The 12552-nt window shown below is 36.8% G+C and overlaps 1 protein-coding gene across 1 annotated transcript; it reads left to right on the forward strand.

Moving 5' to 3' along the window:
• Positions 1-7668: 7668 nt before the first annotated feature.
• On the forward strand, positions 7669-8613 carry LOC104667682 (olfactory receptor 5B12-like). Its single transcript, XM_010370196.2, has one exon. The coding sequence runs from the start codon at positions 7669-7671 to the stop codon at positions 8611-8613; it is 945 nt and encodes a 314-aa protein (XP_010368498.2).
• The last annotated feature ends 3939 nt before the right edge of the window (positions 8614-12552 follow it).

Raw genomic sequence — 12552 nt, forward strand, 5'->3', positions numbered from 1 at the left:
GTCCTTAAGGGAGTGCTAAATAGGGAAGTGAAATACTGTTTCTAGCCACCACAAAAACACTCTTAAGTACATAGACCATTGACACTACAAAGCAACTAAAAATCAGGTCTACTTAATAATCAGCTGACATCATGACAGGATCCAATCCGTGCATATCAATATTAACCTTGAAAGTAAATGGGCTAAATGCCCCCAATTAAAAAGCACAGAGTGGCAAGTTGAATAAAGAAGCAAGACCCAATGGTACGCTGTCTGCAAGAGATCCACCTCACTTGCAACCACAATTATAGGCTCAAAATAAAGAGGTGGAGAAAAATATACCAAGCAAACAAACAAACAAACAAACAAAAAGAGGTTGTAATTCTGATTTTAGACAAGACAGACTTCAAATCAATAACAATAAAAAAGACAAAAAAGGCATTATAATAGTAAAAGATTTAATTCAACAAGACTTAACTATCCTAAATATATGTGCACCCAAAACAAGAGCCCACAAATTCACAAACCAAGCTCTCAGAGACCTACAAAGGAACTTAGACAATCACACAAAAATAGTAGGAGACATCAACACCACACTGACAGTGTTAGGTCTCTGAAGCAGAGAACTAACAAAGATATCTCAGACCTGGCTGGATGCAGTGGTTCACATCTGTAATCCCAGCACTTTGGGAGGCTGAGGTGGGCTGATTGCTTGAGTCCAAGAGTTCAAGACAAGCCTGGGCAACATGGCAAAACCCCATCTCTACAAAAAACAAAACAAAACAAAACAAAAACCCTGAACTCAACACTTGACAAAATGAATTGAACAGACATCTAAAGAGCTCTTCACCCAAAAGCAACAGAGTATACATTTTTGTCATCTGCACATGGCACATATTCTAAAACTGACCACAGAATTAGCTATAAAATCATCCTCAGCAAATTTTTTTTTAAAAAAATATGATACAGAACACATTATCAGATCAGATAGCACAATAAAAATAGAAATCAACACTAAGAAGATTGCTCAAAACCATACAATTACATGGAAATTAAACCCCATGCTCCTGAATAACTTCTGGGTAAATAACGAAATTAAGACAGAAATCAAGAAATTATTTGAAACCTGTGAGAACAAATATGTAACACCAGAATCTCTGGGACAGAAATAAAGCAGTGTTAAGAGGGAAATTTATAGCACTAAATGCCCACATAAAAAAAATTAGAGATATTTCAAATTAACAACCTAACATCACACCTGAGAAGTGAGAAAAACAAGAGCAAACAAATCCTAGAGCTAGCAGAAGGCAAATCATAACCAAAATGAGCGAGGAAATTGAGACATGAAAAAACATAAAAAGATGAACAGAACAAAAGATTTGTTTTTTGAAAGAATAAATAAGAATGAAAGACAGCTAGACTAATGTAAAAAGACAGAAGATACAAATAAAGATAATCAGTAATGACAAAGATGGAAATCACCAACCCAACAGAAATATTGCAATCTACTCATCAAAGGGCTAATATCCAGAACCTACAAAGAACTCAAACAAATTTACAAGAAAAAATCAAACAAACCCATCAAAAAGTGGGCAAAGGATATGAACAGACATTTCATGTGCCAACAGACACATAAAAAAATGCTCGTCATCACTGGCCATCAGAGAAATGCAAATCAAAACCACAATGAGATACCATCTCACACCAGTTAGAATGGCAATCATTAAAAAGACAGGAAACAACAAGTGCTGGAGAGGATGTGGAGAAATAGGAACACTTTTACACTGTTGGTGGGACTGTAAACTAGTTCAACCATTATGGAAAACAGTATGGCGATTCCTCAAGGATCTAGAAGTAGAAGTCTCATATGACCCAGCCATCCCATTACTGGGTATATACCCAAAGGATTATAAATCATGCTGCTATAAAGACACATGCACACGTATGTTTATTGCGGCACTATTCACAATAGCAGACTTGGAATCAACCCAAATGTCCATCAGTGACAGGACTGGATTAAGAAAATGTGGCACATATACACCATGGAATACTATGCAGCCATAAAAAGGATGAGTTTGTGTCCTTTGTAGGGACATGGATGCAGCTGGAAACCATCATTCTCAGCAAACTATCACAAGAACAGAAAACCAAACACCACATGTTCTCACTCATAGGTGGGAACTGAACAATGAGATCACTTGGACTCGGGAAGGGGAACATCACACACCGGGGCCTATCACGGGGAGGGGGGAGGGGGGAGGGGGGAGGGATTGCATTGGGAGTTATACCTGATGTAAATGATGAGTTGATGGGTGCTGACGAGTTAATGGGTAGAGCACACCAACATGGCACAAGTATACATATGTAACAAACCTGCACGTTATGCACATGTACCCTCGAACTTAAAGTATAATAAAAAATAAAAATAAAAATAAAAATAAAAAAATATATAAAAATAAATTTAAAAAAATAATAAAAATAAATAAATAAATAAATAAAAATCTTCTCATGCTATTATAAACACTTCTATGCATACAAAACAGAAAACGTACAAGAAATGGAGAAATTCCTGGAAGCAAACAACCTTCCAGGACTGAAACAGGAAGAAATTAAAACCCTAAACAAACCAGTAACAAGGCCCCAAATTGAATCAGTAATAAAAGCCTACCAACCAGAAAAAGCCCAGTACCAGAAAAATTCACTGCTGAATTATCCTAGATGTATAAAGAAGACATTATACCATGCCCACTGAAACTATTCTAAAAAATTGAAGAGAAGAGACTTCTTCTTAATTCATTTTATAACACCAGCATCATTTGGATATCAAAACCTAGCAGAGACACAACAATTAAAAAAAAGAAAACTTCAAGCTGACAAGTGTGATAAATGTAGATGCAAACTACTAGCAAACCAAATTCAAGAGCACATCACAAAGCTAATCTACAATTATAAAGTAGGTTTTATCCCTGGGATGTAAGGTTGGTTCAACATATGCAAATCAATAAATATGATTCATCACATATAGAGAACTAAAAACAAAACCTCATAATCCTCTCAAGTGTTGTAGAAAAAGGTTTTGATAAAATTAAACACTTCATGTTAAAAACTCTCAAAAATAGGCATTAAAAGAACATGCTTCAAAATAATAAGAGCCATTTATGACGTACCCACAGCTAACATCATACTGTATTGGCAAAAGTTGGAAGCATTTCCCTTGAGAACTGGAGCAAGACAAGGATGTTCATTCTCACTACTCCTATTCAACATAGTACTGAAAGTCCTAGCCACAGCAACTAGGCAAGAGAAAAAAATAAAAGGCATTCAAATAGAAAGAGAGGTGGTCAAACTATCCCTGTTGGCAGACAATATGATTCTATACTGAGAAGACCCCATTGTATCTGTTCAAAAGCTCCTAGATCTGATAAACAATTTTAGAAAATTTTTAGGATACAAAAATCAATATAAAAAATTAGGACCATTCCTACATATCAACAATGTCCAAGCTGAGAGTGAAATCAAGAATGCAATCACATTTGCAATAGCCACAAAAAGAATAAAGTAGCTAGGAATACAGCTAGCCAGGGAGGGGAGAGATCTCTGCAATGAGAGTTAAAAGACACTGCTAAAAGATGTTATTGATAACAAACAAATCAAAAAACATTCCCTGCTCATGGATACAAAAAATCAATATTGTTAAAATGGCCATACTGCCCAAAGCAATTTATAGATTTAATGCTATTTCTATCAATCAATTAATGAAATACTTCACAAAATTAGGAAAAACTGTTCACAATTCATATGGAACTCCCAAAAAAGCCCCAATAGCCAAAGCAATCCCAAGAAGAAAGAATAAAGATGGAGGCATTATATTACCCAATTTCAAACTATCCTACTAGGCTGTGGTAATCAAGACAGCATGGTACTAGAACAAAAAAAAAAAAAAAGACACAGACAACAATGAAACAGAGTAGAGAGCCCAGAAGAAAAGTCACACACCAACAACTGTCTGATCTTTGACCAAGGTGACAAAAACAAGAAATGGGAAAGGACTCCCTATTCAATAAATAGTGCAGGAATAATTGACTAGCTATATGCAGAAGATTGAAACTGGACCCCTTCCTTACCCCATATACAAAAATCAATTAAAGATGTAAATGTAATACCTAAAAAGAAAACCTAGGAAATACCATTATGGACATAGGCCTTAACTAATGTTTCATGATGAAGATGCCAAACACAATTGCAACAAAAACAAAAATTTTAAAATAAGACCTAATTAAACTAAAGAGCTTCTGCACAGGAAAAGAAACTATCAACAGAGCAAGAAGACAACTCACAGAACAGAAGAAAATTCTTGCAAACTATGCATCCATCAAAGTTCTAATATCCGGAATCTATAAGAAATTTAACAAATTAATAAGTAAAAAACAAACAATCTTATTAAAAAGTGAGCAAAGTACATGAACAGACACTTTTTCAAAGAAGACATACACGTGGCCAACAAGCATATGAAAAAAATGCCATCATAAGGAAAAAGAACAAAGCCAGGGGCATCACATTACCCGACTTCGAACTATACTACAAGGCTACAGTAGCCAAAACAGCATGGTACTAGTACAAAAACAGACACATAGACTGATGGAACAGAATAAAGAACCCAGAAATAAGGCCACACACCTATATATATCTGATCTTCAGCAAACCTGACAAAAACAAGCAATGGGGAAAGCATTACCTGTTCAATAAATGGTGCTGAGATAACTGGCTAGCCAGCCAAATGCAGAAGATTGAAGCTGGACCCCAAAAGCTACACCTCCAAAATAACACATACTGCTTCTTCTCCAGTCCATTTTATAGAGCTAGTTCATGGTTCCACCTAGTTGCAAGGGGACAGGGAAATATGGAGAGTCGGAGTAATGTTTGAGCACCACAGTTTTGTTCCACATGATATACTAATTTTTAATTTATGATGAAATAGTAGTATTTAAATGCATTGATCTCTTGACATGTTCCAGACATCATGATCTGCTTTGTATATATATCATCTCATTTCATCTTTATGGTTCTCCTATAAGAGATACACAGTTCTTATTATCTCCTTTATATAGGTGACATACTGAAGTTTGGAGAGATTAAATAACTGAGCCAAGGTCACACTGCAAAAGGTGACAGAACTAGGATTGAAGCTAAGCCACATGATCACACAGCTCACATTTATAATAACTGATTTGACTGCATTGATGAAAGAGAGATAATTCTGCCTTGGAGTTTGGGATCAGAGGCAGCTATGCAGAAGAAAGAATGAATTCATTCCCTTAGCTCAAAAAGTAAGGAAAAAGATCCCCAGATCACTCTAGTTGTAAGACAAATGGTATTGTGTTAAAAAAAGAAAGAAAGAAAGAAAGAAAGAAAGAAAGAAAGAAAGAAAGAAAGAAAGAAAGAAAGAAAGAAAAAAATCCTGGGAATATCACTAGATATTTGAGAAAACCTATATATGAGAAAGTTTGCATGAAGTCCTGACATTGCCTTAGCTAGAGATTTTAGTGAGGCTTTTCTTTTTGCTGCTTAACATGGTTATGGCACTTCTGATTTGATGATTGGAGGCTCTTGCCTCAAAGCTTCCATTTCGCCATGTCTTCATAAGCATTCCCAGCCCAAATGCAAACTGTTCTCTGCTGTCTTCAGTTAGGATCAGATGGGGAGAGCCAACATGGGATCAGGAGCCTCCCGAGATATCCACTGCCAGGATGCTAATTGTTTCTCCTGAGACTGGTCGCTGTCACTGCCTTGATATTTGTAAGAGCACAGCCTAGATTCTGTTTCACAGCATAGAGTCCCACAGGTGGGGAAAGAGTTTCTCTAGCATGATTCTTTTCTGGATGTGGATTTCCAGTCAATCGTCTGGACTTGAAGGTTTTCCATACACTCTTTGTATCCTCAATTTGTCTGTTCCTAGGACAAAAGTAAGTATCAAAAAAAAAAAAAAAAAAAATCCTCACAATCATACCCAGTTAGAATTGCAAGGGGTGCTAAAAGGTCTAATCATTTTTCTTTATGAACAAATACACAAAAGGAAAATAAAACCTTGAGCAGTTACAGTCTACCATAGACAACCTGCAGGCTAGCTGTCTTCTCTGACTCCTTGTCCACTGCTCTTTCCACTCTACTAAACTGCTCTACAGCACCCAGATTTCCACACTCATTACCCTCTGATGTCTAGTATAAATGGTTGAGGTGATGGTTACACTCAAAAGGGAGACCACACTTCCTAATTTGCTTTTATTTAGAATGTGCTATAAGCATAGCAGTGCAAAGATCTTACCTCCCTTTCTGAACTGCAGGAGTTGTAACACTTTCAACATCTATTTGAGGATATCAAATATTAGGTTATTTACTTTAGAAACATTAAAGTTTGGAAACTCAATATTGTTGGCTGCTTATACTGCAGTAACCAAGAAGAGATGCGACGAGCTATAAAAAGTAATGGCTCAGATTGCCTAATTAAAATTGTTAGTATCTTTTATAATTTTCAAAGAACTTTCAAATTCATTGTCACGTAAGAGCAGAATAGCATATGAGACAGATGGGGAATGATTTTCACCTTGGCTAGTCTCAACAAGGGCTGTACCATCACCTGCCTTGCATATGAAAGATTATTAAACCAAAAGAAACGACTATGACTCAAGACTGCAGATTCAGAAGGTCTCTTGAATTGAAAGGGCCTCTCAGAACTATAAACATGGCAACACAGTAACCTGATCCACCACTGGAGGTGAGTATCACCAGATACGCTGTGTAATACAGCAGGAGATCTGTGACTTGATTAAAGGCACGGAGTTTCTAGAGGAGAACAAAAGTGACTTTTTCGATCTTCCCCTATTCTCCCTCCCCACAAATAATGCAAAGACATAGGTGATGGTGGGAGATGAAAACATCAGCCCATAAGAAAAAACAAGATTGTGAGATGAAGAGAAAACACCTAAAGCTTTGCTTCAACCTTTTGAAAACTGCTCCTTTGGTTTTTGAGTTACTGAGTGACACCAACATATCAGTACGAATGTGCATCACAGATCTTGCAGTTTCCTTTAGAGGCCAATGAAGCACCCAATTAAGGGCCCTCATAAATTAGGCCCTTTAGAAAAGTGTGGGTGTCCCTAGAGAAGGGCCCTGAATTTTTGCATGTTTTCAGCTATTAGGAACAGATTGTTATGGTGTCTATGAGAGATGGGAATTGCATGTGACAGGACTTGTCAGCATCATATACCAAAGAATGATCAAATATTTCCTGTATTTCGCTTCCTGTTGAGTAAGATTTTTGTGTAAACAAGAGGGTTTCAAAGATATGGCAAGAAGTGAAAAGAGTGCTGTGTGATTTAGTGTAATAGAGTATACTATACACTACAAAAGCTGAAATGTGCCCCAGAGATATGATACAGACCACTGTGGCAGCCATGATCGGCAGAGACATTCCAGTACCCACACTGCTTCTGCATTAATGGCCTCACTGAACCCACCCCTACCCAGAATCTGGTCCAGCGTCTTGCACACAGACTCCTGCACTGGACAGGAAGCTGACATGTGAGCACGAGACCTGGACACACTTCAGTTCCCATGATAGTGTTCAATTAGCATAGTTTTGTGTTTTTTCATCTCATAGGTACCTCTCAGGATAATTCCCAAATGACTTTGATGGATAATGTTTCAGAAGTGACAGAATTCATTCTCATGGGGTTAACAGATGTCCTAGAGCTTCAGATCCCTTTATTTATCATCTTTACTCTCATTTATCTCACCACTCTGGTTGGGAACTTTGGAATGATCATGTTGATTCTGTTGGACTCCCGGCTCCACACTCCCATGTACTTTTTCCTCGGCAACCTGTCTATGGTGGACTGTGTTTATACCTCGGCTGTCACTCCCAAGGTAATGGTGAAGTTTCTCACGGGAAATAAGATCATATCCTATAATGCATGTGCTGCCCAGATGTTCTTCTTTGCAGCCTTTGCTACTATTGAAAGTTTCCTCCTGGCCTCAATGGCTTTTGACCGTCATGCCGCGGTGTGTAAGCCCCTGCATTATACCACAACCATGACAAAAACTATGTGTGTCCTGCTAGTCACTGGCTCCTACCTCTGTGGACTCTTTCAGTCCTCCATTCATGTTGCTTTTACTTTCCATCTCTCCTTCTGTCATTCTAATGTGGTTAATCACTTTTTCTGTGACATTCCACCACTCTTAGCTCTTTCTTGCTCTGATATTTACACAAATGAGATTGTGCTCTTCGTATTGGCAGCATTTAACATCTTTTTCACTCTCTTGATCATCTTGAACTCTTATGTTTTTATTTTTATTGCTATCCTGAGGATGCATTCAGTTGAGGGACAAAAGAAGGCCTTCTCCACCTGTGCCTATCACCTCACTACTGTTTCCATCTTCTATGGAACAATCACCTTTATGTACCTGCAGCCAAGATCTAGTCATTCCATGGACACAGACAAAATCTCATCTGTGTTCTACACCATGGTCATCCCCCTGCTTAACCCTCTAGTCTATAGCCTGAGGAACAAGGAAGTCAAGAGTGCATTCAGGGTGGTTACTGGAAAAGCAAAGTCTTCATTGGGCTTAACCCATTAATTATAAATTGTTTGCAAACCATGTTGAAATTTCACTGGATCGCCAGTGTCTAATAGTTTGTTTTATTTTCATTCTTTCTTGTCTTTAATTTTTCTGAGCACTTCCTTCACACATGAGATCTGTTCTATTCAAATTTTGGGAATATGATTAGGTTAGAGAAAATTTGGATGTCTTTTACCAGAAATAAAATGCCACTTCTATTTTAATATCAAAATTATAATCCTAGATAGTATAGAATTTAACACTACATCACACTATTAGTGTAAAGTGCTTTGCAGGTAAACCTCATAGGTGTATAATACCAGAATGATATTCTCAATTCCTAGAATTCAAAACAACCCCATGATTCTTATACACAGCAAGGAGTCATTGTTCTTAGAAATTAGTGCAGCTGTGAATCACCCTGAGAGATTATCAAAAGACAGAATCCTAGGATCTAACCCAGATAATCTCATTTAGGACATCTGTGGTGAATCCAGAAGTCCATAGTAGTATCTTCCACTATCCACATCTATCTGGATCCTGAGCTTAAAAATTGCAAGAGTTCCAGTGGTGAATTTGGATAATTAGGAATACTGTATAATCTAAATGTATTTAGTTCCTGAATTTCAAAGATCAAAAACAGAGTTCAGAGGGCAAGAATCAGTCCAAAAACATATTTGTATCTCTTTCTTATCTGAATTCTAGACAGAAGGTTAACCATGTCTAACACTTGGACAGCAACATTTCCTGTCATATGTGCTTCTGTAAATTTTTAATAAAAATAAAAATTGAATTTATGAAACTGGAAATTAATGTGTGGATTATTTCTGTGAATGGAAGCATTGAGAAGAGAAAAATGAACTCATGCTATTCTCCAAACTATTAACTGTGACTTTGACATCTAACAAGACACTGAACTCAAGATCAACAGTGAGGGGACATCTTTTCAGGGGGGAAATGAAATGATATCATTGGTCACCAAGAGGGGTTCAGTCAGGCACAGTCAAAATCACGGCCAAGATGGAGTCATCTGTAAGTTAAAAAATGATCTCTAGAACTGGCAACTAGAGGGAGTTGTGCACTCCTGAGGACTGGCATCAACTAATATATCACCTTCTAATTCTTCACCAAGCTTAGTTTTTTATGCTATCGAAGTCATTAAATGCCCATTCAATGAAAAAATAAAATAAATTGAAATGATTAAATAATTATATAAATGAATGAGGGAATATATGAGTGGACGATAATATGGGTGAGTAAATGAATGAGTATGTGAGTGAGAGGAAGTGGAACTGCAATGGAAAAGAGTGAGTCAGCAGCAAACTGGATCCCTAATGGCTAATCACAGAATTCAACAGCTACTTGTTCTATGTGGCCAGAAAGAGGACACCTCTCAGATCACAAATACATTCAAATTGTAGGAATCTTTCTGTGCTTCAGTCACCCTGTCAGTAAAATGTGCATTGCAATAGTACTTACTTGATATGATTGGGGTGATATTTAATGAGATAGTATGTTTTAGTCGCTTTATTGGAAATAAATAAATGCAACATATTTTTATTATACTTTTAGCAAAAGCAATAGAGAGAACCGGATCATCCCACCTCTCTGTTCCTCTCCCATTACAGAACTGCCTCACTTTTTTCTCTATTTCTTTGGGTTCTTAACCTGTGCTCATATTCAACCTCCACATAGAGACATTTTCCTGAAGCCAAGGACCTTACAGATAAACCACGACAAGGACAGATTTCCCTGTCTGGCTTTGTTTAATCTGATCAGTAAAACAATGTTTAACATTGTGACCTCTGCTGCAGATTCCTCTTATTCTTCTCTGTTTAAGTTGTCCAGGAAATGTGTTAAATATGGAAGACTTTCATGCCCTTCTCAACAGAGGCACTAAAATGCAAATGACAATAAAAAAAAAACTTCAGGCCAGGTGCAGTGGCTCACGCCTGTAATCCCAGCAGTTTGAGAGGCTGAGGTGGGCAGATCATGAGGTCAGAAGATTGAGACCATCCTGGCCAACATGATGAAATCCCGTCTCTATTAAAAATACAAAAATTAGCTGGGCATGGTTGTCCACACCTGTAATCCCAGCTACTTGGGAGGCTGGGGCAGGAGAATCACTTGAACCTGGGAAGCAGAGGTTGCAGTGAGCCAAGATCAAGCCACTGCACTCCAGCCTGGTGACAGAGCAAGACTCTGTCTCAAAAAAAAAAAAATTCAAATAATGAGATTCATTATATTCTTGGGACATCTGTCCCCAAAACGCATGCACATACCATATAGCCTCTTTACCTCTTTAGTCCTTTCTAATGTTCTAGGAGTCAGATTTACTTTGCAATAACATATGTACATTTTGTTAGTAGCTTTCTCAAGACAGTGTTATTTGTTAAGAAAGTGAGGGAAGGGTAAAAGCAGAGGAAGCATAGAGTAGCAAAGATATTGAGTACATGTAGGTATAAGAGAATATCATAAAGTCATATCATAAGTGGATTTGCTTCTTTTATAATACAAAATCCATTTCCATAAAGTTGTTGATGACTCCATCAAGTAAAGTTTATTCCGATTTCAAATTCAATCATGAGTGTATGTGTCAGCATCATTATACAGGCAAACACTCCTGAACTTATTGATTGGGTTAAACTTTATTGATTGGAAGGTTAGAACATTTTAAACCCAATAAAGGTAATCTGCTGTGTAATATGCCAATATTTTCTATAAGGGCCAAATTAAATTTCATCAGTAAGTGGCCCATTAAGCAAATGAAAAGAAAGTGAGGGAAAAATGTCTTCTTCCACTACTCTAAATACATGGGAATTATCTACCATGTATTTAAAAATAAATACTTTGGCTCAACACTATATATACAAATATCTGTAGTCCAGAAAGCACAGGAATCCTCAATGATGAGTGAGATATGAGCCTGTAATCTACTGAGCTCTGGGAATGCAACAAAATGTTGAGCCCTTGATAGAAACATCCCTGAGGAATAATGAACAAACATGTTCAGTAAGTGTCAGTAATAGACTACCTTCAAAAAATAGGAAATCTATATGTGATTCCTTCCTGTAACTGGAAGCTAAGTTAAATCTCTTAATACCAACTTGGTTTATCTCCATAACCAGTCCTCATGCCTTCCTCATTTGCTTGATGAACAACAGGATCAAACCATCACTGCCAAAACTCTGATACACTAATATAAGATCTGTGAATATTAGGAATTTTGGCCATTGAAACTACAAAACCAATTGACACACACACAGAGAGAGTGCTTATTCAATAGAGAGAAAACAAAGTACACCAAAAAAAAAAAAAAAAAAAGAGATCTTAAATAAATAGGGGTATATTAAATGTAGGGGAATCTGAATCTCAATAATAAAACACAGTCAAGAAACTCAATAAACATAAGTAAGACCCACAAAAAAATAAATATTGGTACAAAGGGAAAATAAATCATAGTGCAAGACATAAACTTTAAAATAAGCATACTTAAAATACCCACAAGTTATTAAGTCAGTACATCCAGAAAATCAGAGCAAGAAACAAATAACAAAAAATAAGTGGCTACCAATCAGCATAGGAAATATGAAGAGGAAACACATAAGAAGACTTGAAAATAAAATTTATTTTATCAAAAATGTTGCAAAATTCTTCAGTGAATGGCACATATATAAACGTAGACAAAACTGAATTCAGAAGTAGCATATAGATGTTAGAACTTTAAAAATATTCAAAATACCACTTAGAAAGGAAAAAGATGAAAAATATTAGAGTTGGTTTAAGAGATACACAGGCTACATTGAGAAACTGTAAACTCTCTTCCCTCTCATTTTCCCTTTCCCAGCTTGGGACCCTCAGTGGATATCAGCTATGAATGGAGAAAATTGCAGGTATCTGACTGGAGCTACACTCTGGTTGAACAAAATGATGTCCATGTGGATACATCTAATAAAA

This window comes from Rhinopithecus roxellana, chromosome 15 (genome assembly GCF_007565055.1).
Source record: "Rhinopithecus roxellana isolate Shanxi Qingling chromosome 15, ASM756505v1, whole genome shotgun sequence".
NCBI lineage: Eukaryota > Metazoa > Chordata > Mammalia > Primates > Cercopithecidae > Rhinopithecus > Rhinopithecus roxellana.

Excerpts from the sequence above, each read along its gene's own strand:
- LOC104667682 (XM_010370196.2), top strand. The coding sequence starts at position 7,669 with ATGGATAATGTTTCAGAAGTGACAGAATTCATTCTCATGGGGTTAACA.